This window comes from Molothrus aeneus, chromosome 11 (assembly GCF_037042795.1).
Source record: "Molothrus aeneus isolate 106 chromosome 11, BPBGC_Maene_1.0, whole genome shotgun sequence".
Classification (NCBI taxonomy): Eukaryota; Metazoa; Chordata; class Aves; order Passeriformes; family Icteridae; genus Molothrus; species Molothrus aeneus.
Window position 1 is genome coordinate 10,551,661 of NC_089656.1, and position 25,563 is coordinate 10,577,223.

The 25,563-nt window shown below is 34.3% G+C and overlaps 1 protein-coding gene and 1 pseudogene across 1 annotated transcript in view; both read right to left on the reverse strand.

Annotated features, from left to right (window-relative positions):
• Window positions 1-25,563, reverse strand: part of LOC136561110 (protein fantom-like) — a 47,800-nt gene that overhangs the window by 8,772 nt on the left and 13,465 nt on the right. Inside the window, exons 2-3 of the mRNA XM_066557246.1 lie at window positions 20,832-20,897; window positions 17,603-17,742 (exon numbers count right to left, since the gene is read on the reverse strand). Coding sequence (XP_066413343.1) covers window positions 17,603-17,742; window positions 20,832-20,848 — 157 coding nt within the window. The 5' untranslated portion in view covers window positions 20,849-20,897. The remainder of the gene's footprint in view (window positions 1-17,602; window positions 17,743-20,831; window positions 20,898-25,563) is intronic.
• On the reverse strand, window positions 104-15,729 carry LOC136561193 (protein fantom-like; annotated as a pseudogene).

Here is a 25,563-nt window from a genome sequence, read left to right on the forward strand (position 1 = left end):
TATCATTTCTAGCTGAAGCAAATTTTTTCTAGTTATTTAGTTAGAATGAACTCCTCAGTCCAGCCTCCTCAAGAGAGACAAACCACAAGGTGAACCACAAGCATTATTTACTAAGACCTATACCAGAGTTTTCCAGCACTAACATGTACTTGCCAATGTGTAGATCTGGCTTTAGAACAGACCTGAGACCTCTTTCTGCACAATGATCTGCCTTAACCACATTTATCACTGCAGAGCAAATCAGAACTACTATTAGTATCAAATGTTTTTCACCTTTAGGAGCATGAGGAAAAGAACAAAGAAAACTAAACATTTCTTTCTGTTTTCCTAAGGAAAAGCAACAATGCTAGAATCAAATTTGAAAGGTCATGTGATCTAATGGTGTGTCACTGGCAGGTTTATGTGCACGCTGTCAAAAAAGATACAAGCAGCATCTAAGCATGCCACATAGCTGTCACTTTCTGTTAATGGCAATAGCACTCATGATTTTAAAAGCCAGTGGTCTTTATTGCTTTGTATTTGAAGTGATTTACTGCATTTTCTTCCACTGAGGAAGCCAGTGATAATGATAATATATGGCAGAGTGCTTGTCCTTTTTGACAGCCTCAGTAATTTAATCCTCCTTTCCTGCCACAATATTTCAATAAGAGAAACCTCTAGACCAATGGACTGGAGAAAATCCACAGCCTGGGGAGTGTGAGTGAGTGCTCTGAAAGCTTTTCATTGTTTTAATTTAAAATACAAACACGAGGATCAGCTTTTAATTTTTGTACTATTAATATGACCTAGAGTGAAAGTTAGCCTTGGTTTGGAAAACACACTAGAAGAATGAGAAGCAGGGTTTTAAGAAATTCTTTAAGAAGTTTTTGGGTATCTTATATTAGAGAAAGTAGCTACTTGCCTGCAAATGATATCAGTCTGCAAAGATCAGCAAAATACTGTGAAAGGTTATAAAGACTAAAAAGGTTTTACATGATGTTTTAAAAATTAAATAAAGAAGTGAAACTGAAAGGGTTTTGCTAGGATAGAACTAGAATGAATATAGCCCCCTAAGAATCAAACATAGCTCTTCAGAAGAGTTTTCACTTGTTTTTGAGGGGAGAAGGTGAAGCTAGAAATTAGTCTGTCATTAAACTCCAACATTTTTAATATTCACTTTCTTCTAGTTACTCTGCCACTGTACCCACAGCAATTCTTTTTGACTCTCCACCTCACAGTAAGGTTTCCTCCTCCCCTATGCAGACAGAAATTTTTAACATATCTCATACTGTCTTTTGCTACCCAAAATAAACTTATTTGTATGAACAGAAAGTGTCAACTCTGCTATGGAGAGCATTGGAATACAGCAATAGGAGGACATGAGAAGGCCTCAATTCCTGTAGAGGGTTTATTGAAGGACACATCTCTATTAGTCCTAGGGAGCCCATTTCCCAGAGCTGGTGATTTCTCAGTTTTCCCCACAGCTGCTGCCCAGCCTGTACATGGCAGCAGAAGTGCAGTTAGGAATGGGTTAGGAATGGGCTCCTAGCACAAACAGCCAGGCCAGTGCCTGAGTTCCTAAGTCATTCAACCAAAGGAATCTGCAATTTGCCACCTTTTTCTCTACTAACAGAAAGCAAAGCACTGGCAACTCTGACTTTGAATCCTTAGTTTCCACTCACAATTTCTTACTTTCTAAGGTTATGAGAAGCTGTTTTTGTCATCTGCTGTTCTTTTGGACATGTGGATGACTTTCCACATGTGCTACTGTCATGGCCAAGTGCTCCTAAGGCCACCACAGGAAGTGATGGGGAGGCAGCAGGGAGACAGATGGACAGCCAGAGAACTTCAAAGGAAATGCCACATCAACAGATCCTTCCCTTTCCCATAAGCATCCCAAATGGAATTTCCTAAGTTTACTAATACTGTATCTAAAACAATTTTAAATGCAAATTATTAACAAACCTAAAGAGTTCAAACTCATTTCACTCAATGGAAAAATTCAGACTAGTAAGTAATACATTCAGCACAAGAAGTTCATTCAAGTCTGGGGAAAATGATTAACCAGAGTGAAAATATATTTTTAGATCCTGATGAATAACATGTTTTCATAGCACCCCTTAGTACTGCCTGAACTTAGAAGCATTACCATTGCTGCAAGGCATGGAACATCTCATATTTTGATCCAATTAATTGCAAAAATAATTCAAAATTAACTCATGACAGTTTGACTCTAAAATTACAATTCTAAAGTTAGTCCTAAAGAAGTACTGAAAGCTGAAGACTACAATGACCCTGGAAAGATGTTAGAAATCTCTGCAGTTCAAAATATTGCTCTTCTGCTATAGGTCACTTTTTTTCATAGTTCACATTCTAATCCAACTGAACAACTACATTCTGAAGCAGATTTTCATCAAATGAAGAAAAAAATGCTCCACGGTCTTGAGCTTATTGTAGAAAAGGAATAAACAGACAGAATTATAACAATGTTTCCTGATGCAGAGCCTTAATGTTTGAAGAATCCACTTTCAGAATAAGGATCTTCAGAAGTTTATTTTTAATAAAAAGTACATCCCATCTTTCCCACACCTCTCCTCTCTACTTCCACTTGTACTTCAAGTTGTTTAAATAGTCACATTTCTAAGAGAGAAAAGTTTTTGCTTCCCAATTAGATTTCATATAAAACCTTTACCAGGTTTCATAAGTCTTCCTTCTATTTCTGCTGTCTGTTCTCTAGAACCACAGTATAATTTGGCAATTTTCACTGCTCTTTGAATGTATGGGCCTGTAGTGTTTGGAGGCATTCTCAGATATTCTAATGGCTCTTTTCAGTGGTAGCAATCACAACAGCTCCTCTCAGTCACTGTGGTCATCAGGAGGCACCACACAATGTCAAGGGCAATCAAGAGGTTTGCACCACGATCCTAAACCATCTAAACTTCCTGTCTAAACTCCCCCATCCAAGTTTGTATTCCAAGACTCTGGAAGAAAGAAAATGATCTTTTAACCATTCTCAGTGAAAGAGTCATAGTTGAAAAACTCCAATTAATGCCAAGTTACATGCTTGAACCACCTGTGAAAATGGAAATTCATGGGATCTTGTATGTCCAGATTACTGAACTCTACTGTATTGTTTTTCAACAAAGTTCTGTTCATTTTCTCTATCACACATGCCAAACAATGACAGTGAAGAATGTGCAAATAATATGGGAAAAAGTTCAAATGTTTTTAAAGCAATGAATCTCATGAAGCCTTCTGTAACAGTTAAGATGTTTTTAAAACAGTCAATCTGTTCCAGTTATAGATAGTATAAAATGCTTTATTTATTAGAAGAATTAGTGATTTTTTTAGATTACTTATGGACTTGCTCCGATTTTCTCCATGCAAAAGTCTAAAAGACTATTAGTTTCCTTGTAAGCTCAAAGTAAATTTTGTTCTACCCATGCAAATCTCGTTTTTATTAAAGAAAATATTCAATTAACCTCAAATATTCAGCATGCTCAAATCTAATTAGACATGAATAAGAGATGCAGCAAAGCTATAGTAAACACACATGCAGATTTCATTACTATTATCTTACTGGCTTCTCAACTGGTATTATCAAAAAGCAGACTCATTAGGTTTTTCCCCCTATACACAAAGCTAATCTTGAGTAGAAATTAGACACCCAATTATCTAAGCAAACCTCTACAAATAACAACCACATTAGTATAATGCTGCAGAATACAGTCCTGATACAATTAAGGCCAAACCCCACCTTTTAATATTGATTTGTTGGGATATTTTGAAGTTCAAACAGTTTTATAATCCATACCCAAGCAGTAAATAGAAAAAGCAATGTTGCACAGACAAGTTATGAGTAACAGAAATAATAAAATACAGCCCTTCTACATTGGAAACCCTTATGAACTGCAGTCTCTCCAAAGCATGATGCTATTTTCAAATATCACAGCTTGAAATGTATTGAAGTTTCATAATCACCTCTTAAAACTCTGAAATTTTATTTTGTATTCATCATATCTTTCTTGCATTTTTAGTTAAACTTTGCAGAGTAAGTACCCAAAATACAGCTATGCTTAGACCATAACTAGTATATCCAGAAATCAGAATATTGTGTAAGACTTTTATACCCTCCAAATGTTTGTTATATTCAAAGCAATGATAATGCAAAAAGCAAGAAAAATGAAAAGCCTTAAGAAGCTTTTATTGAGTTATGGTATTATTTCATCAGGTTTTGAAAAAGATATTCCATTTATGTCAGCCTAACTAGAACATCTGGAGAAGTGCCTACAGAAGCTAACAAGATGAAATTGCCCAGCTCATAAAAAGAGTTTTCCTTCATGCAATATTTTATTTAGCACATGATGCCAGAAATCCCATTTGTCTGCATGGAAGGAAGCCTTGGTGAATCCAGGACTTCACAGAGCTACTGTTTTCTTGGTGGGTTTCTTTTTCTTTCCCAAGGCCCTCAAAGATCCATGGAGTCACAATGGTGGATTGAGACTGAATGCTTTCAGATGTTCATTTATTAGAGTCTAGCATATGCAACATGCAGGATTCAGTATTCTAAGTAAATAACAATTTATTAGTAATAAATACAGTTAAGTAATTTCCCATTTAAAAAAATTCTAATTAAAGATACACTGAGTATTCACAAGTGATGATCAAGTCCATGACATATTTTCTCTAAATGTATTTCAGTTCTATATGGTTGGATAGAATTTTTTCCTTTTTTTTTTGTATCATGTATCAATATAAAAATTAGTTTGTCGTGCTCTTTCAAAAAAAAAAAAAAAAAGTTGTGTAAAGCCTAATTTTAAAAGGTATGCACTACCAGCAAATTTAAATATATTGCAGTTTCAATTTCTTACACAAGCCTACTTTTGTATTTTAGTTTGTACTTAATAATTGCCTCCTGATCTCAGTTCTTAAAAACCAGCAGTAGTATTTCCCAAAATAGCTGGAAGACTGACAAATACAACAGTACAGAGATAAATGTAAATATAATGTATAGGAAATAGGCTTTGTTGCAGGTATTTTCATAAGACAGTTTTAGGGAAGGAACACACCTGCTCAGGGATAGGTCCCACTCACCAATTCTATGGTTACAGTCACTCCTCTGAGCACCTGCTGGGTTTGGAAGTGACAGTGGGGTGTCCTCTGCAGGGAAACTGTTTCATCTGCATTCTACACTCAGCTGCTGTATTCTTTCATCTGATGCAATTCATGACTTTGTAAAACCAAGTGATGTAATTTTAATCCAGATTTTTCAACTTCCTATTTGAAACAAAACACAAACCAAAATAATTATTTTGTGTTTCTTGAAGTGTTAACCCAAACCAAACATCCCTGTGAACCATCAGGTAGTTTGTACAATTAACACTGATGGATTGATTGGACATAGACACAGCAAGAACCTAAGCCCCATGGTTTGCAGTTAAGAATATTGTTGCAACAGATGCTGATTGACATTTGATGCTTAAAATATTTTTACAATCATCATAGTTTATTGGAGAAGATTAGGTTAAGATTATGTTTATGTACTAATGCTATCTGAACCACTAATTTCAGTTGCCATTATTTTTAGCTACACAGCAGAGTGATCCTGGAACTGCTGGAAACAGTCTCAGTAATATTAGGTACCAAAGTTTTTCAAAGGGAAGAGAATTGTCAGTGCCTACTGCAGACTACACCCCATTCAATAAAAATCCACCAAGTCACAAAGGTGTCAGGCATATAAAGTACAGTTGCATTTATATGGAATTCAACTTCATATACTAAACTTGATGAGTTAAATCAAACATACCTTTAAGAGTTCAAATTAATAATATCATAAAATTAAACACAACTATTCTTCATCAGACCTTTTCTTATTCTCTTTTAAGTAAAATTACATTTTTCTTTTCCTTGTAAAATTGTCTCACACTATACAGTGAGGTCAGTGGTATTGTGTACAGATACATTGTAATAAGGTTTCTGTATTTAAGTGTGAATGTCAGACTCAACAGAAAGTCACAAGTACTTCCCTAGGTAATTTAAAGAAAGAAAAGCCACTCTGGTTTCCAAAGTGGAGTATGTAGCTGAGCATTCAAAGAAAACATTCTTCAAAGAGCAAACACAACATGTTGGAGTACAGAAATGTCAAAAAAATTTCTTTTTACTTCTTTCATTTCTTTCAAGTTCATATCTTTATTAAAAATATTTCCCCTCTGTGGAAATATTTTGACAATTTTTGATTTTAAACTTAAATCACTTGAAGTATTAATCAGATGCAGAAGACTGGCTAGATTCAGTGTTCAAACTGCAAGCCAATGCTCTAATTCATTATGGAGATAGCTTACATTTCCCCAAGCAAATTATATGATTAATCAAACTGAAAAGCAGGTGTATCCTATTGTAAAAATATCCATCATATAGAACAATTTCCATTGCTGTCAAGTCCTTTCAATATTTGATGAAGTAATTTTACCCCCTCCTTTCAAAAGACATTTCCTTTTATTATGTATCCTAAGACACTTTAACTAAAAACCCAAATCTGAATATTTCAATAAGGTTGTTTTATTATTCAGTAGATTCATGGAAATTTTACTAGGATGACAGAAAAAATTCCACACCATTCTGTCTCCACTAATACAGGTACATGGCTTCAGCTGGCAATATTACTGGGATTAGCATAGAATGATGAAATATTTAAAAGGAATTTTTTTTTCTAAAATCTAATAAATCAAATGACTGCCAAATGTCATTAAAGTGATGGTCTCTGACTTGAATATGCTTTTCATATTCAAATTTGAAAAGAAAGAGATGAAAGCCTGGAAAGGTTACTCAGTTTCAACTAATAACCTCAAGCACTCTACATTCACATGCATAAAAAATGAAATTGGCTCTATTGTCTAATTTTACTTCAGAAACAACTCTTTTCTTCTTGCACTGAACAGATGTATTAGCATCTGTATTTAAAGGGATATGCTGAGTGGTTTTGTTCACCCCAAAGTATTTAGCAGCTATGTCAGACTAGTTTGTACACAGACAGTAGCTTATGAATCAAGTCCAAATACAATATCCCGTATTATAAAGTGTTCCTTTTACATATCTTAAAATTTGTTTGACATATTTAACACTTGTAATTGCATACAGTAGGCAAAGAATATTACACTTTTTCAAGGCTAGTGGGATAAATTCAGGTATTCTGCTTTCTTACTTAAACTGAAGCAAATGACTGAGCCATACTATTAGAAAATTATAAGAAAAAATAACAAATTATCTTGGAGCTTAACAGTCAAGACTATTTTGAGTCCCAGTTTTATTGAAATTAGATGTGAATATAATATATACAAAGCAGAACACAAGCTGCTTAGAAAAGATATTTACAAATCAAAAATATAAAACCGCTTTAGAACATAATTAGCTCACGTCATATTTCATCATTAATACAAAACCACTCACATTATAAAGCCATGCTGAAAATATATGTAGCATCCAATATATGATATGAATTCATTTTTAAAAAACCATTTATATTTCTATGATGCAGAGTGAAATATGTTATTTAAATCTATTCCTAAGCTGTTTTTTTTAAAGCCTTTTCTTATTTATTAGGTACTGTTCAAGTGAACAATGGATACTTTGTCAACTACTGCCCACAAATAATTTTATTTAATGGGAATAAAATTAGTTTTTACATTTAGCATTTAAAACAAAATATAATACAAAATTTCACCTAACACAGAGAATGGGTAGACATTGAAGAAGATTAAACACTTTCAAAAATGTCTCAAAGAAATTGGTTCAGTGCTTTCATTTCAGGTTAGCAAAACAAAACATGGGTAAGATACTTAGTCTATGTCAAAATGCTTTGTCTACATTTGATATTGACTCTTTGTAATTAATGCTACCCAAAGCATTTGGATGAATCACCAAACTCCTTAGGGTAAGTACTAAATACATTGGACATCACATCCAAATTCAAAATCTCAACTTTTCTCATCTTTCTGATTTCTGAGATTAAAAATCCTTGGTTTAATTCTGTAATTAGTGTTGACTACCATCTTCAAGCAACTATATATTCCATATTTTGATTTCCTTTTTGGTTACAATAAAAGGCTAACACTTTGATATGAAAAATAGAATTCCAACTGTCTCAAATGCTCAACAACAGTATCCAACAGAAGTCCTTTAAAAAATAAGTTTGTCCTTTCTGCACAGAAAAGCTGAGTTGAAAATACCTGGCTTAAAGGACCAACGCTCCTATTTTTTACATCACTTACATTTTTTACACATATTAGTTTTAACTAATATATTGCCTTGAAAAACTCAAAATAAAGGGAACTTCTAAACTGTAAGATCAACTTGAATCCCATATCTACCAGTGCTCAAAAAAATGCATGCTTTACTCCTTAGCATTTTATATATTTATTTCCAGAGTCCACTTATTAATTTCTATTTCAAGCAAAGAGCATATAAAGCTATTCTCCAATAATCACAAGTAATCATCCATTTTCTATCAGTATTTCAATCACTATGAATATTGATTAACAAATATATTACTGAATGAGAAATAATCCTCTTCCTCTATCAAGTGCTGAATTCCTGTGATCATCTTATTAACAATAGAACAGAGCCAGAAAAAATGCTATTACAGGAACATCAATGTAATTAAAGTGTACAGAGACACAAACATCACTCATTAAGTAATTATGATTAACAGGGCAACACAGAACCATATCCACATAAGAATACATATTGCAAATACATTACTCTAGTCCTGTATGCAGTGACTTTTCATGTGAGGAATAACATGTTCTATTTTTACCTTTTCCCCACACTGGTGTAGATGTGAGAACAGGAAGAGGGATACAGAAATGCTCCCTGTTCCTTCTCCACATGGATGGGACTTTAATAAAGTGCATACACTCAGACTCTCCCTAAGACCTGGGGCAGAGATCTCTCTCTCCTTGTTGAATAACTCTTGTGGAACTGGATCCCTGCTGAAGGGGAAAGGCACAGAAAATCTTCTCCCAGCATCACTGTCCTGCCAAGTGCCAGGAGAAGAATGAAATGGCCCAAGATCAGCACCATGACAAGGCTCCATGCAACCCCTTCAGCTCTTGCTAGAATTAAGAACACACTGAATAAAAAAATCTATTTGTGACAATGAAGGGAACTCTGGTTGCTGCCTTTTTATCTGGTGCAGAGTCCAAATTTCATCATTTTTAGACCAGCATAAATTCATCTTTAATATCTTCTAAGGCATTAATTACTTGCTACAGCTTGAGCCAATGATTAGGTACTGACTCTCTATGTAATCTGTAATGTACCAGCCATGCACTCTTTCTCTTTCCAAAATGACAACTCCTAAGTAGCTCTAAAGCACCAAAGACTTTAGAAAATAGAAGGTTCTAGAGGGAAGTGTGCTTTCCTACCCCAACCATGACAACTACATATCTGATCATGAAGTCACGGTTGCACTTTGCTCATAATAGAACTTTTGATCACTTGCACAGTCCTTGCTTTCTCTTCATCTCACCTCACACCCTTTCTGAAGAAAAACCATGGAATTATTCAATGCTTCTCCTCAAGTGGAATTGGTTTTAAAGATTTGGTTTTGCACCTTGCCCATGGCACAGCCACAACTAACAGACTTTAAAGATAAAATGTTTCCAGGGATAAATAATACAAAAATATAAATATATCTGAAACTGTTTGATTGGTGAGATACAAACTTGCATAATTCTGAATTTTATTTTCTCCCTAAGAAGCTGGGAAAACTTCATTAGCAATATTGTTACTGTCCTGAATGAAGGTACACCTACTCCTGCAGACTGTCTCAAAGAGAAAACTTAACTTTTTTAATGTTTAATCACTCATCTTCGATTGATCCATCAGAAAAAATAAAAACCAACTCTGTCAAATCTCAAAGCCAGTTAGCTACACAGGTACCAACCAGTCACATAATTAAGAAATTCAAATGTTGTGTAAACTTACAAGTACCTTTCATTTGAAAGGGAAGCATAATTCTTAAGTTAAAAAGGCATGAAAGGCAGAAAATTCCTTGAGAAAAAAAAGATATTCAGCCTTAAATCTGGCGTTCTACTTAATTTCATATTCTGACTAATTTGTTTTATTTGTTACCTAAAAAATAATAGGCAATGACTTAAGATTCTGTAGTTTTGAATAATTTTAAAAGCTGCTGTTTGGTGTTGTTTGGTATAATTTCTCCCTCTTCTTTCATTTCTTCTATCTCAAAGAATGACTTGCAGTACATGCTTTCAATTACAACTTCAAAGTGTATTTGACAAGGGGTAGATAGAAGTTGTAAGTCCATCATTTCAGCATAGGGTCTACTCAAACTTCTGTCATCTCACACTTTATCAGTTGCAAAACACAGCTTAGGTATTTCCTGGATACTTTAAACTCACTTTTACTTTAGTTTCAGGATTATAGTGACCCCCAGCAAACAACCACCTCAAAGATGGAGAATGGCAAATGGTTCTTTTTAATCTTAGACCAATCAGTACTCCTTGAAAGTACTGGCTACAAAGTTTAACAAGTTGCTGTTATCATAGTCTGATAAGATGGTTCTGTTTCATAGATTTTATTTCTTGTTTTATTAAATATGCTGGTGCAGCACTTTTAATTCTCCAATTTCTTACAGAAGAAAAACACAAAGCAACAGAGATTAGTTCTATACAGGAGTAGGAGAATACAAAGGATTAGTATTTCTGGCATGTTAGAATTGAGCCAACTCAGTAACACAGAGTAATACTAAAACCCGGAAATTTAATTCTCTAAATTCAGATTAAATTCACAAAACAAGCCAAGTTGAGAAAAAAAATTGAACACTCAAATATCTCCCTGAATTACACTAAAGACATTCAGGTCCTGCAGAAAATAAGTGTAAAGAGGAATCATATCAGCCAAAATTTAAAACTGCAATACAATATCCAAGTAATTTCCTTTTTTAAATTAATACAGCTAGCACATAGGTGGAAATACACTATTCAAGTAATTGTACCCAAAAAACCCATAATAAAAGGAATAGTTTTTATTGCCTTGCTATACATAAACTTGAAGCTTTACAGCTTCTCATCTTAGCATAAGCTTGTGCTCTTCACCAGGAGAACCATGAGCACTTGGTATTTTTGCACTTTTTTGCTGTTTAAGAAAGATTTTCATGTCAAAATTAGTTACAACTTGAGATCTTAGAGCAAGAGAATGCACTTATGGCACCTGCAAAAAAAAAAAAGAGAGAAAAAACCAGAACCACTACCAAACAAATTGGGCATTGTATTTGCCCAAGTAATTGCCTCATGGCACATTTTAAGACAACTTGGAAGTTGACAGCAGTAAATCTTATTGTGAAAACTGAATGCTATATAATTTCCTGAAAGGGTTTGGTGTAGATGTGGGAGTGTAAAGGAGGAGGGTATGGAAGAGAAAAGATTTTTTTAATTTATTTTTTTTAATATAAAGACCATGCCAAAGAAAATGCAAATTCCCAGTTTTGATGTCTATTTTGAGGATCTGAAACAAGGCTTTTAATCAATGTATTATACATCAAATTGATAATGTTAACTTCTGATTATTCAAATGTATGAAATATTCATAGAGAACTGTCCAAACTTTTACATTTCTTAGACTTCTTTTCTCTATTAATTATCATGCCTGGAAGCTTTTTAGTAGAAGCAGCAGCCATCAGCCTGACTGAACCTGACAAGCTAGCAAGGCCCAATTACACTGGCACTCTGTGGCACTTTGATGTACTGGAAACGAAAAGAGATAGGGGCAAATTGTATAGCACATTATGTTAATGACTTGATTTAATCCAGCCACTAAACTTTATGTAGCCTGTTAAAAAAGATGCTAACACTAATTATGCCACTTTGGAAAGGAAAGAAGGGGACAAGCATTTCATACCGACAAAGTGAAGCTCATAAATGTTGTAAATGAAATGAAACAAAATGAAGTAATCTATGATTAATCATACATCATAGACAAGAAGAAAAGAGAAAGAAGCAAGTGGTACAGTTAAGTAGTGGAAAATCTGTTAGATACCCTTTGTGATCAACATATCTAAGAAATAACCATGAACTGTCTAATTTGCAACATGCCAGAAAACCTCAGTGTGATCTTAAATGGCTTAAACAGTTTGGCATACAACTCAGATCTAGGGGATAATTAGCATAACGATCTCCAAAAATCACAAGTTTTATTTACAGTGTTTGATTACCAGCAGGATATTTATCTCAAAAGATAAAAAGCAGTGATTTTTGATCTTAAAAAAATACAAATTCAGTAACAATTTTGACATGCTGCATTCCAAAATTAACCCAAGAATTCATATAAGCCAATGCATATTTTTAAAATCCAATCAGTATCAAATATACTTGTTGTCTTAATAGTTCAGATGTTTTATTGTTTCATCTACCCTTCATGAACATGCATTTTTGTTACCACAAGAACAGATCAATGGGGAAAGGTAGACATTGATGAACCTGAAATGGATCTACACACAAAGTTCTCACAGAAGTGCTCTTAAATGATTGTGAGAAAATAAAATACACGACTAGAAAATTATAGAACAAGTGTATTATATTTTGACTTAATAGAGATAAGTAGCACTAATTTTAGTTCTCAAAATTACAGGTGACATTGTTTTTAACATTATACATATAAGCAATGCAATTCCACCTTCAAAAGTACTCTCTGCAGCTTTATGAAGAATATATGAGTGATTGCATTTCTAAACCTCTTCTACAGCTTAAACAAAGAACAGCTATACTTCTCATACAAAGAATTGCTTCTTGTTGCTAGTTGCTTTGTAGGATGTTTCACAGCCTTGAAAAGAGCATTTAAAAAAATCAAGCTACCTCTAGGATATCACACTGCAGAACATAACAAACCATGAAATCTGATAGGATCTAACAGTACAGCCCTGGTCCTTTAAAAGAAGGCTGAGACAGATCAGAGAAGTATTAACTGTTAGAAGCACTGTCATCAATTTTACTTACTAGTTTTATATTTTTTAGCATTGTTCAGTCAAGATTAGATCAAAAAGTATGAAATATTCTTGGGTTTTTTTTTCCAGAACTATCCTACTGAAATAATGTTCAAAGAAAATTTTCCAAATTTGTATTAATGTCATCTTATTTTTTATATATGTCTTTGTGGTAATTAATTGCTGGTTTTAAGAATAAATCAAGAGAACATGATTAGTGCACTTGCCCACAAATAATAATAGAAAAAGAAGTACACTGAAGTGATTTGATACTGTACATATATAACTTTACTGAAAACTGATGTTAGATACAGCAAAGCTACTCTTAGACAGCATTAGGTTTAAAATATTTTTTAGTCTGGCCAAATAATTGCCATATACATTCTGACTCAGCTGTTTAATATTACTGGACAATGGACTTGAAATAATACAGTCATTTCTGTCAGATTTTATTGCTTCAAGAGCACTATCACCTTGATGTGAAAAACATTGGAAGAATCAATGTGGTTAAACCCCTTTACTGCAGTCCATCTGAGTTCTGCTGAGAAGCCTGATAGCAATATAGGTGCTTTACTAACAAATGAAGAATAAGTGCCAGGCAAATCTTCTCTTCCTTGCAGAAGATTAACCCTGCAAATCAATGACCTTTATAGTCATCTAAACTGTATTTTTTTCTGTTTTGTAAAAATAAAAAAGTAGTGCTTCCCAGATGAAAGTTGAGGACTGGAATGATAGAAGTCCTGTGATGAATTGAGGTATGAACAACTGTTAGCTTTATACAGGATTATGGCCTGAATTTGTGGATTTCCTCTGACTATGCTTAACACCAGGCACACATGAAGAATAATTTATCCTTTTTTTTAAAGAAAAAAATAGTTCTGTATGCAGGTGGATTATTTCAGAGCATTTTGGGTTTTTCTTCTCTGAAGCAAATTACTTATAAACACAACAGGGATTCAACACCATATTTTTCCAATTTTTCTAATGTATTCTTACACAGAAGCTGCAAACGAACATGAAATTTTAGCATTCTGTTTGTGCTTTTACTGTAAACTTGGTATTGTGGACTTGGTTTATTTCAATGATAAACAGTTTAAGCTCAGAGGTGGAACAGGATGACCTGCCTTTTATAATCTTTAAATAAATCTCCCTCTAACAACTTTAAGTCACGAATATGATAAGACATACTACCCCTCTCTCTGTCTGAAAGGATTTCCAATACCAGCATTGGCTGTTATCTGCAGACAAAAGGAGCATATTCATTAAAATGGTCTTTAGAACAGCATAGTTCTAAGGGAGAATATAAAGACATTTAAAATAGAAGCCAGGTTTCCCTTAATATTTTATGAATCTAGGTCAGATACCAGATTTTTGCATTCAATTATGATACAGTTTCCATTTGGGAAGAAAATAACACCACCATATCCACTACCCAGCTTCAGCTATAAAGTACACCAGAATATAATTTCTGTCATGGAGCTTCTCATAATGAGGCAGCTCCCACTGCTAGTAAGAAATGCTTAAGAAAATGGAAAGAGACATAGATTTATTAACAAAATACAGTTACTTATTCATAAAGATGAATTCTACCTTCTGGTTCCAATCCTTCAGTTATTTCTCTCTCATTTCCAGAAGTAATTGATGTTTGGTCAGCTAACTGCTCCTCTGACAGATGTGAGAGCTTTTCTGTCTCCTGTTAAATTTCTTCAGCCATCTCCACCTTATCATCTGCTAGCCTTTTTGTTTAACCTCCTGTCCCATATGCTACATAAAAAGATAAACTTACAGTCTTTATAGCACCCCTTGAATAGTAAAACTTACTAAAGTTCATAACTTGAAGAGTTATGGCCAATATGCAAAGTCTTTAAACAATGGCATTGCTTATGCAGCACAGGAAACAATGAGAAGTTGTCAACTGCAGTAACAAATAATTGATACAGTAAAAAGAAATTCTCTAACGATGTATATTTGTGAAAACATAACTATTATAATCACTTGGTACCTGTCAACATATATTCAGCCTCTTAGACTTCCAGATTCATTTATATTTCAGCTCTTTCAGTTCTACAAGACTCAGTTTAAAAAAAAAACCAAAGCCAAGAAAACCTGCTCCACTACTACCTTATTCAGTTAGCAATTTTACAACTAAATTATACAATACTTTCTGTTTCAAAAGCAAACTAATATCATATAAAAAAGAATCAGCCTTGTCACATAATACAAACATTCTCTAAGGTAAAATATCTTTAGTACATAACTTTCTCTGAGGTAATCTTACTCCCTTGTTTCTCTTTGAGTACAATTATGTACAACAACATCTCATCAATGGATACAACACTGCAGGGTTGTGTCCAGGGTGGAAACTCAGTGATGACTCAGTGAAGTCAGTCATGTTAAACCCCACAGAAGTGAGGCCCTGCTGTGCTCTCCTGGAGAGCTGCAGCAGTGCCAGCACCTCCCTCTGCATGGGCACCTCCCACACATCACATCTGCCCCACTGGAAGGACCATGGCAGACAGCAAAGCCTGGGCTGATCCCCACCCACACATTTCCAGAGTCCATGAGGTCTAAACCCTGCTTGGTGGGAAACACAAAGGGATTTGATGTGATTTATTCACTGAACCCACGGTAGGTCCCTCTTAGGTTGATGGGTACCTGCACACACATGGAGATAGGTGCACACATCACTTTACCTGTGTATGGGAATGGATTATGGTGTGAATGTTCCTATCTCATACCTACAGCCAGGTCATTGTTATAACTGCAGTGCACCCTATGAGATTGCTTGATAAATGTTAAAATACTCAGTCATTAAGTGCTGCTAAACTCTTTTGCACCCTTATGTTTGCATCCATATCTTGGCACACTTGCCCCCTTTGCATTCCTGAATTTAGTATAAATCATTCCAATTTTTTTCTAATTTAATCTTCCTTTGTATGCTTTAAATCTGTGTAGCAAGTGAGCCTTGCCAACAAACTCAGTAAAGCCATGTTTTCACAAATACATATTAAACCCTGCTTTTGCCAAAACCTTTGATAGTGTTCCTTTAATTGGCCAAACCACTTGTTCACAATACCTATTTAGCTATATGCCAAAGTCATTCCATTTATTCATTATTTCCCTCTGCTATATACTGGTAATTTTTAGAGGGAAGGCAAAACAAACTCCATCCAAACAAGAGCAAATGTGCAGGGCCAGAAGCTGGACTTTGGTGATCCTTGTGGGTGCCTTCCAACTCAGTATGTTCTACAATTCTGTGAGATGATCCCCCCGTGATCCCTGCCAACCTGAACCATTCTGTGATTCTGTGAATACTTCTGCAGGAGCAATGATAAAAAGCTGTAATCACATCCTAGATACACAGGGCTTGAAGGGGATTAGAATATCTATGCAAGCTGCAGCAGCTTAATGACAATTAAAAGTGTAGTACCCTGGTGATACAGTCAGGGGTACAAGAAGCTATGAAGTGCCAATCTGGGGAAGGCAAACATTGCCACTTAAACATTAGGCATGCACCTAAAAGATTGCACTTAAACATAGAAGGACAGAAGATGGAAAGTGTTGCCTAATTTTCCAAAGTCAGCTTAACCAAATAATAGTACAGCCCATGATATTTTCATGCTCTGAATATAATTTTAAATTTAGCATTATATAATCAAGCTATCAGTAACAACTTCATATTAATGTAGCTTAAGGTATCTTTATTCATATTAGTATCACTTAAGGCCAATTTTGCTAACACTTGCTGTGGTCAAAAAAAAAAGTTTAAATGATCAATTTAGTATTAGATGTCAATAAAGCTACTCAGAATCTCAATAGTAAGCACATGATGAACTGAAGCCATACTCATAAGAAGAAGTATTCACAACAAGTTGGTCTACTTCATTCCATTAGATTGTTCACAGAAATACACTTTTTAAAAAATATACATTTGAAGAATCAAATTAAAAATATTTAGGTTACTTCCAGCCTGTGCTCTTCTTTTGTAAACTTTATATATTGCTACAGTATATAACACAGCATTGAGATACAAAGAGAGATTGCAAAGTCTTAAATATTCACTGAGAAGTTGCCCCTACAGCATGGGAAAGACACATATGAAATAATCTTTTCAGTAGATTAGAAGAAAAATGTATTATTGTAAATGTACACAGCTGTAAATAAAAATCAGTGTATACTGAAAATATAAAAAATTTCTGAATTAATGAAGTTGAAAGACAATTAAACATGGTCAAAGGCCTGTATAGGCTTTGTGTAACTTTGCACAGTAAATAGAATAGCGGCTTTTAATTTGAGGGACACTGTCAGATGGGCCTCTTTTCTGTAAGAGCTTTCAATGTAGAGGAGAGAAGAAACACTGAATAAAGAGTAAGTATTAACCCAACAGAAGAAGAATAAATGCAGCTGAAAAAGCATGAGCCTCATTCAGCATATAATCTGTATTTGGTGAATTTTTGTACTTAATAGCTAGTCATAACCTTAGCATATTGTACAAATGTTCACTTAAAAGGCAGCTTTGAAATCACCAGCAATAGAAACTACACTTTTCTGGGCAATATTCCTGAGCTTCAACATAGGTATGACCTCACATCTTGAGAAAATATTACATTTTTTTCAGAAAAATACCTCTTTCTACTTTGATCTTGTCAAGGATTGCATTTTTGTCTGCTAAATCAGATTTGATAGCCATCTCTAGTTCAGCAATTTGCAGTTTCATTTGCTGTTCCTTTGATTTCCATTGCTGTTCCTGGGTCATACAGAAGACACTGTAATAAAACATATGGCATGTGAAAAACTTTTTAGAAATCAGCTTCAACAGAAAATAATAAAGAAAAAAGCTTTTAGTGGCACAGAGACCACTGTCATCATGTCTTAGGAATTAAGTAAACACATGCTGGTCTGCTGCTGTTGAAACCAAGGCGCCTTTCTCAGGCTGCGGTTAAAAAACATGAAAGAGTTTGTGGGATGAGCAAAGGAGCTGGCCTTAATTTAGAGATCCAAAGTCAAAAAGCTGGCAGCATGCAGCATTTGTGGGACTAGAAAAGGAATTCAGATGCATATCCCAGAATAATCCACAACTCAAAACCTCAGCAACTGACAACTAACAAAACCATTCTTTCCGCATACAAAACCTCTTAGTGTAGAGAACTGGGATCATCCACCTGATTTCTTTTAAATCTGTGAAACATGCAGAGCATAAAGTCAGTTGCCTGTTCAAAGAAAAATGTTGACCACAAAGTGACAACAGTTTTCTCATACTGTAAAACAACAATTCTGATACTGATTAAGAAGCACATTTAAAGTAATCGTTCTCCTACTTTAAAGAAAAAAACCAGAGGTGGGCCAAGAAATTAGAATAACTTCTTTGCCTGTAACACATTATTTACTTGTAAACTACCAATCTATGTGCAATAAGCATTGCATGGACACAGAACTAGAACTGCTGAAACCACAACAAAAAGCATTACTCGGATTAAAACTAAATTAAGTACATTATATAATTTACAGTGTAATTCTCAGTAGGCTAAAAGACAAAGCTGTGCAATGAGTTTTCATATAAATTAGACAGTGAGTGGTATAATCTTCATATCATTATATTTGCATTCTTATTTACTGAACAAAATGTAGATCTTCACCAAGCACAAAGCAGTTTATTCACTTTTGTACTCCATGAAAAATCAGTAACTGCACGGTTCTGTAAACAAAAAAAGTCAGTTCCTCAACTCTTTGGTGAAGCTTGTCAACTAAAAAACTATATTTTACATAAATCAATGTATTAGAAATCTTCCAATATCTATTTTTTTATCCACCTATCTCTAGAAGAGATCTATGTAACAAGCCTTGACCACAAAAAGAGAGGAGGAAGAGATGCTGCAGAACACATAGGACACATGAGGACAGCCCACACAGGTTCAGACTCTACATGCTGACTGAGAATTCTGAGCACCTATAAGTGCATTTATATCTCATATATTTGAAGAATGACTTCAAGATTAAAGAAATAAAATATTATAGCATGAATTGTAAACCCTAAAGTATATAGGGTTTGTATTCCTATATGTATTATTCATGAAAACATTGTAAATCCCTGTATTTTGTCTTTTTCTCATACTATATCTAACCTATGTACACAGTTCACTAGGCATAGAGCATTTCATAGTGTGACTGTTTTCACAGCATGCATGAGCTAAAGCAGAGCTTCTAAGTCCTGCAGTAATACATGCATTTTGAAGGTAACATACAGGCAATATAATGCACTGAATCCACTACCACTCCACAGTATTGCAAAGTACAGAAGAGACACTGTGTTCTCTAATTGCTTAGAGTTTGATTGGCTTCCATAAGGAAAACATAACTCTCTTCAAAAGAAAAGAAATACTGTCAGTTTCCACACTTCTGAAAAGGTTTTCAAGTTTGAATGACCACAACACCCAGCTATATGTGAGTTCATCAGCTGTAGGTACAATTACTTCACAGTAGGGTGCAGCCAGGTTTTAGTTCAGTTTTTTAGAAGACTGAGCTGGCAGAAGAATCATTAAGCATTATTATTATGGTTGTTAAGAATTTAGATGTTTAAATGAAGACCATTTTAGAAGACAGGTTTTATCTGAACCCATATATTGCTAATGTTTATGTCAGTGTGAATTGAGTCCACGTGTGTTGCTTTCTTCTTTCAAATTTTAAGATTACATTTACTTGAATTCATGTGGAATTTCTTTCATATTTACTGTATTTCACTGGAGTTGAAGCCATCTGTGTAATTATAATGGTCAACCACATCTGGCACCATTTCCTTTGGAGGGAGTTTAAGCATTGCTAGATTTGCATTACAAGGTCATATGAAAACAATTCCTCCAAACCTTTTATACAAATGAATTGTTTTCTTGGATACTGACTAAATAATAGGAGTCAACTGACAAATTCATACTTGTTCTTTGCAAACTTTTCAGATCCAGTTCTTCAGTCTTGGCTTTGGCAAAAATTCCCATCAACATCAAAAAATTTCCTGAAAAAAACTTTAGCAAAGAATGGGTTTATGCACCTTTGCCTCCATTTAAAAGTTGAAAAAGAATTATTAATTAATTATTAATTAAGTGGCACCTGTGGACACTGGCCTATCTACTGCTAGCCCAGGTAAGCTCTAGTAAAGTTGTATTGTTCAAATAGGCAACCAAAAAAGCTGACCATTAAATAGTAGCTATATAATCCTTCTCTTTCTAATTTATTGATACCTATACAATAACATGGAATGATGAAAGATGAATCAATGTTTAAATGAGAGTATATGAAAAGACAGATCATTTTAGTGAAAGAAACACCATAGTATAGACTACTTGCTATAATGGAAGCTCATTTTCAATTTCTCTTGTTTAATTTTTTTTAAGTCTTCCCATTATGTTTATAAGTAGAACAGAAAATTTCAAGCCAAGATTGTTAGGTTGATTTATTAGTAAGAATTATTTCTCTGAATAAATGATTGAGAATAAACAAAAACTTCATCAGAAATATTTGTGACATGATCAAATTTTGGAGAAATCTCCAGCAATTAACCTGAGTGAGTGACAAGTGACCAACTTCTCCATACAAAACTCTAAATTTTGTGATTATACAACTGTTGCACCTCCTAAGTAAAAAAAAAAGTTTTAAGCTGTTAAGTCTTTTAACAGAGCTGATGAAATACAGCAGAGCACATGAGAGTTTCCATATACAGTCATATGATGAACAGCAGCCTGAGCAGAGTTACATGTGTGCAAAAGCACAAAATATATATGAACACATTACAGCACACAGTATATTAAGATCTATGAAAAAAGGACCAGAATCAAATTTTCTGTATGCAGAAATCCTAACTTACCTTACACAACTTATCATAGTTTTTGTTCAAGAGTTCATTCTCTTTTTCTGGATTGTTTATTCTTTCCTGTAATTAAAATGAAGAGAGAAGTTTCAAGTAATGCACAGCACAAAATGAAATTACAATGAATGTGTGAACAGAAATAGCAAATAATTTTTAGTGTCAGGCTATTATTTGTTCTTCTAATACAACTGTCTCTTGGAAGCTTTATAAGATAAATCCACATGGATTTATTTACATTAGCCCAAAGTCTTTTCCATGCTGTTTAGATGAAGCTGAGAGTAGCATGTTGCAGTTGATCAACAATCTAATCACATTCTGTCTTATGCAAAATAATATAAAAACCTGGAGTGTTCTATTTTTAAATTCCCTTCCAGGAAGTGAATATCAGCATTAGCTAGAGCATGGCTTTTGCCAATAGAAAATATTTTTAGTGACATTATAGAAACAACACACCCTTGCTTCCAAAACACTCACTACAGCAGGATCTGGTTTAAGGACATGAGCCACTTAAATAGAGAATATCTACCCTCCATGCATTACAACATTTAAAATGCTTGGCAAAATATCTGTGAGGTAAACTTGGGTCACGTAAAATACATTTATTTACAACAGGTAAAACAGGTGGTAAAACTAAGTTGGTACAAAATGCAAGAAAAATCAAGTAGGTTTTCACATTTTTATTCCTTACACATAGAAGAAAATGGGGAAGAAACCATTCCCCATCTGATGTTTAGCCCTGTATCTGGACAACTTGTTAGTGATGACAGAAGTCTCTCAGAGTCAGTAGACATAGAATGATTTGAACTGCTGCATAAGATGTAACACTGTACTCTAATTAAATCAGGTTCAAAGAATACTAGAAACTAGCAATACATGATCAATAAACCAAGTATTATGGGTTTTTTCTATTAATAAACCACTTTTTTAGTACCAGGATTGACATGATGTCTTATGCTTTAACTTCAAATATTGTCCAAAGACTGGTGGTTTGGATCAGGTGTGGTTCACAGTTCTATGAAATACAAACAGCATTTTGGTCAGAAGTTTTTCTTGTGAATAGGATAAAGATATATGTAGTACCACTCTTCTAAATATGTTTGAAAGGTCTATTCACATCTCCTCTGTTGAAATGTACCCCAACATTTCTTTTTCCCTTATCTGTATGCACTACCTAAAGTAAAAGATTCTAGCTCTAGCCCACAGCCTCCCCTCCTCTGTCCCTCTGTTTGAAATAGCTACTGATTGCAATTTGTTTTGAAGATGGAACTACTTTAACTGCCCCTTTTTAAGCTATTCATTCAGCTCATCACCTTTTGCTAAGCATCATGGTTGGTCTTTAAGTTCTTTAGGCTCTATGAAAAGAAAGGAATATCCAGAAAAAAATAAAATCAATTACACCTAGTAGAACGTTACAACACAGCATATTCCAACAGTGGTCTGTGTCCCTGGCAGTATTTAGTGTATGTATTCTCAATGTGCTCAACAGGAGACACTTGATCCAAGTAACTGAATGCATGGCTGGGGAAAGGTGGCACTCCTGGTGCTCTCATCAACATTAAACCCTCAGTTCAGTCATGATGAAAACAACTAAGAAATACATCTGTACAGCAATTAAAAGATTTTGCTGTGGTTATGGTGGTTAGACATGCTGACCAAAAAACACCGCAGCAGCAAGCAGAAATGAATGTTGACCACAGTTATGGTAATCACAGAGCTTGCCACAGCTCTGTTAACCCTTCATTGTAAATACATGATTGTTCCATAATCCTAATACATTCAGTTCTATTTTCCTACTAGTAGTACTTTAAAAAGGGACTTCTGATTTCTTTTATATTTTCATTTATTTCAATGGATGACATTAAGGCACATTTAACCAATTTTAATATTAAATGAAGAATGCTGATAGAATCTCTAATTTCAGAATATTAGTTAACAATGTAGTGGCTACATTCCACAAATGCTTTAATAAAGCCTCATTCACTAAGAATTTCAATGTAAATAATATTCAAATTATGACTTGAAACAACAGAGCACAGAAGCCAATCTTCTGTTTAATAAAATGAGTGTATGAAAATGTAGGTTAAATACATATGTGGCTATAGATAGGGCTTAATGATTGCAGACAGAATAAAGTTAGCTTCAGTTTTTTCAATATACTATTTCCTAGAAAGTAGTTATAATAGGTAAGCATGTTATGTGCCATCTAAACTAGAAATTTTGGATTTTACAGTTATTCACATTTAGTAGACATGTCTCAAAGATTCAAATTATTTGAAATTGGAAAACCATTGGATCCATTCTCTTGTAACAAAAAAGAGCCACAGAAAACACTCATCCTTCTCCAAAATGCACCTTTCACTGTGAATATTAGAAACAATGTCTTCAAATAACAGTTTGGGTCCTAAGCCCATGTTTCCTTTCAGCTGCTGCCAAGAAGGAGGCAAAAGCACCCAAAACCTACTGGTGTAAGTTACCAGAAAGTTGCATATGATTTAAAATGGAACAGTTTATTTATTGCTTTTTATTTAAGAACCCAAAAAGTCATGTGAAACCTGTCTCCCCTGGAATTACTATAGCTCACCCTATGAAAAACTAGATTTGAGCTGCTGACAGAAGAGCTGCTTTGGCACAAAGGATATAGGCACTACACCAAAGAGGGGAAGAAGGCTAAGTAGAGCAAAAGGTAGAAATGAAACAACACAGGGGAAAAAGGAATGGAACAAAAATCTAATGGCACAAGTGTGATGTAGAATGCTAAAGGGTAAGAGCAGTAAGAGGTTACAGGGATTCCTGGTGCTTCCAGCTCCTAAGGCTAGGACACTTTACAGAGCTGTACTGCAGTTAGGATTCCCCTACTGCCAGGAACTCTCCCATTTCAGGCTGCCAATCATACCACCTCCATGTGCACGTGCAGGTCTCCAAACACATATGGGAAAAAGAAGGCAAGAGCTGTAATTGAACATTCAGTGATATTTTCATAAAACTGTTCTTGTTATAAAGAAAAACATTACTTACAATAGCCTTTTAAAATAATTTCCATGAACTTAAGAACACAAGCTCAAACTGAATCACAGAGAACAAAACAGCACAATCTCCAAAACTTTATCCAAGACTGATAAAATGAGGGTGGTCTGGTACCCCTTTTTTTGGTAAATTAGTATATTTAAGTCAAAGCTCTCTCTTTAAATCATCAGGAGTCTCTTTCAGTGGCCAGACAGCCCAGTTCATTCTTCACAATCTGCCCGGGATGACCTCCTAGACTCTTCTAAAAAAAGCCCAAAATTTAATACTAAAAATCCTTCCTCCATTTGGAGCAGCTTGAGAGAAGTGTAATATGTGGTTCATTTTCATGTACTCAGTATTGACTCAAAATCAAGAACTGTGAATTTTTTTTTTCCATTTACACTGGCTCATGTGATAAAAGTAGAGAAATGTACTGACCATATTCCAAATATCTCTTGAAACCGGAGAAATTTCCCTTCCATTGCTGAAAGAGAACTGCTTTTCTCAACCAGTTGTTTACAACCTTGATAATTTCCACACTGTCCCAAACGTTTAGGCTTCAAATTTAAAAAGAAATGTATCATGAGCTTTTGAAAAGTTGAACTCGTTTTGCAAATCAGCTTTCTACAACAGCTTTTTCAATTCCAAAAATGCGGCAGATTTAGTGTGTAATGCCCAAATTAATTTCTTCTTCTATAACTGACATTACAGAATGTAGGTAGATAAACATTAAGATACAGCAGCTTTAAAGAATGCATCAACATCTTTGATTATTGTATAAAACAGGACATGACAGAAAAAACTTACATCCTATACTTAAAGAGATTATTTGTTCTTCGTTCACTTTTCCACCATCTGAAGTATTTGGTGCCAGCAGAATATAATTTTTATTAATTCTCTCTTATACTTTAAACATATCGAATTCTGCTAATAAAAGGGTCAACTTGTAACACCTGAAGGCCTGGACTCAAACATGCTGCAGGTGTGTCAACTATGTGAAAATAATTTAATATTTATGTAGATATTCTTACAATTCTAAGATTACAACTACAAGATTTGATTATGATTTTTATTAATATAAATTATTATAAATAAAAAAAATCCTTAACTTTTGAAAAGGCATTTTTTCTTCCAATATTTATCAATTTTAGATGTATTGGACATACAGTCACAATGCCACGCTGGAGCAAGAGAATGGACTATAAAGCTTACACATCTGTAAACCAGCTGGATATGTGAAATATTTTCCTTTTATTCTTCAAAATATCAAATGCTATTGTGTTTTGGCATTACCCAGTTAATTGTCCTTGCACAAAAGATAAACACAGTCACAAATCTGAGATCTTCCCCAAGAAACAGGCCTAACTCAAAGCTAAAACTATCATGTGTCTCAAATATGTTATCTACATAAATTAAAGTTGTGGTGAGTATAGACAGCAGCACTGTCTCATGCTAGCTATTTAAAAGCTAATGTAGTGGCACGTTTTTATTAATCTTGTTCCACACATCAAACAAAAGGGTCTGATGCCTTCAAAGGCCCCTTTTTTTCCTTTCTTTTTTAAGCAGGGGACGTTATTTTTTCTCTTTAAGTAGAAAAAGGAGCAGATGATAGTGAAATTTATGATGTACAGATGTAAACTCCATAGCTTCTGACAGTCAACATTAACTATTTTTTCAACAGTGAATGAAACGGCATTTGATTCAAACAAGTTTTAGATATTAATAT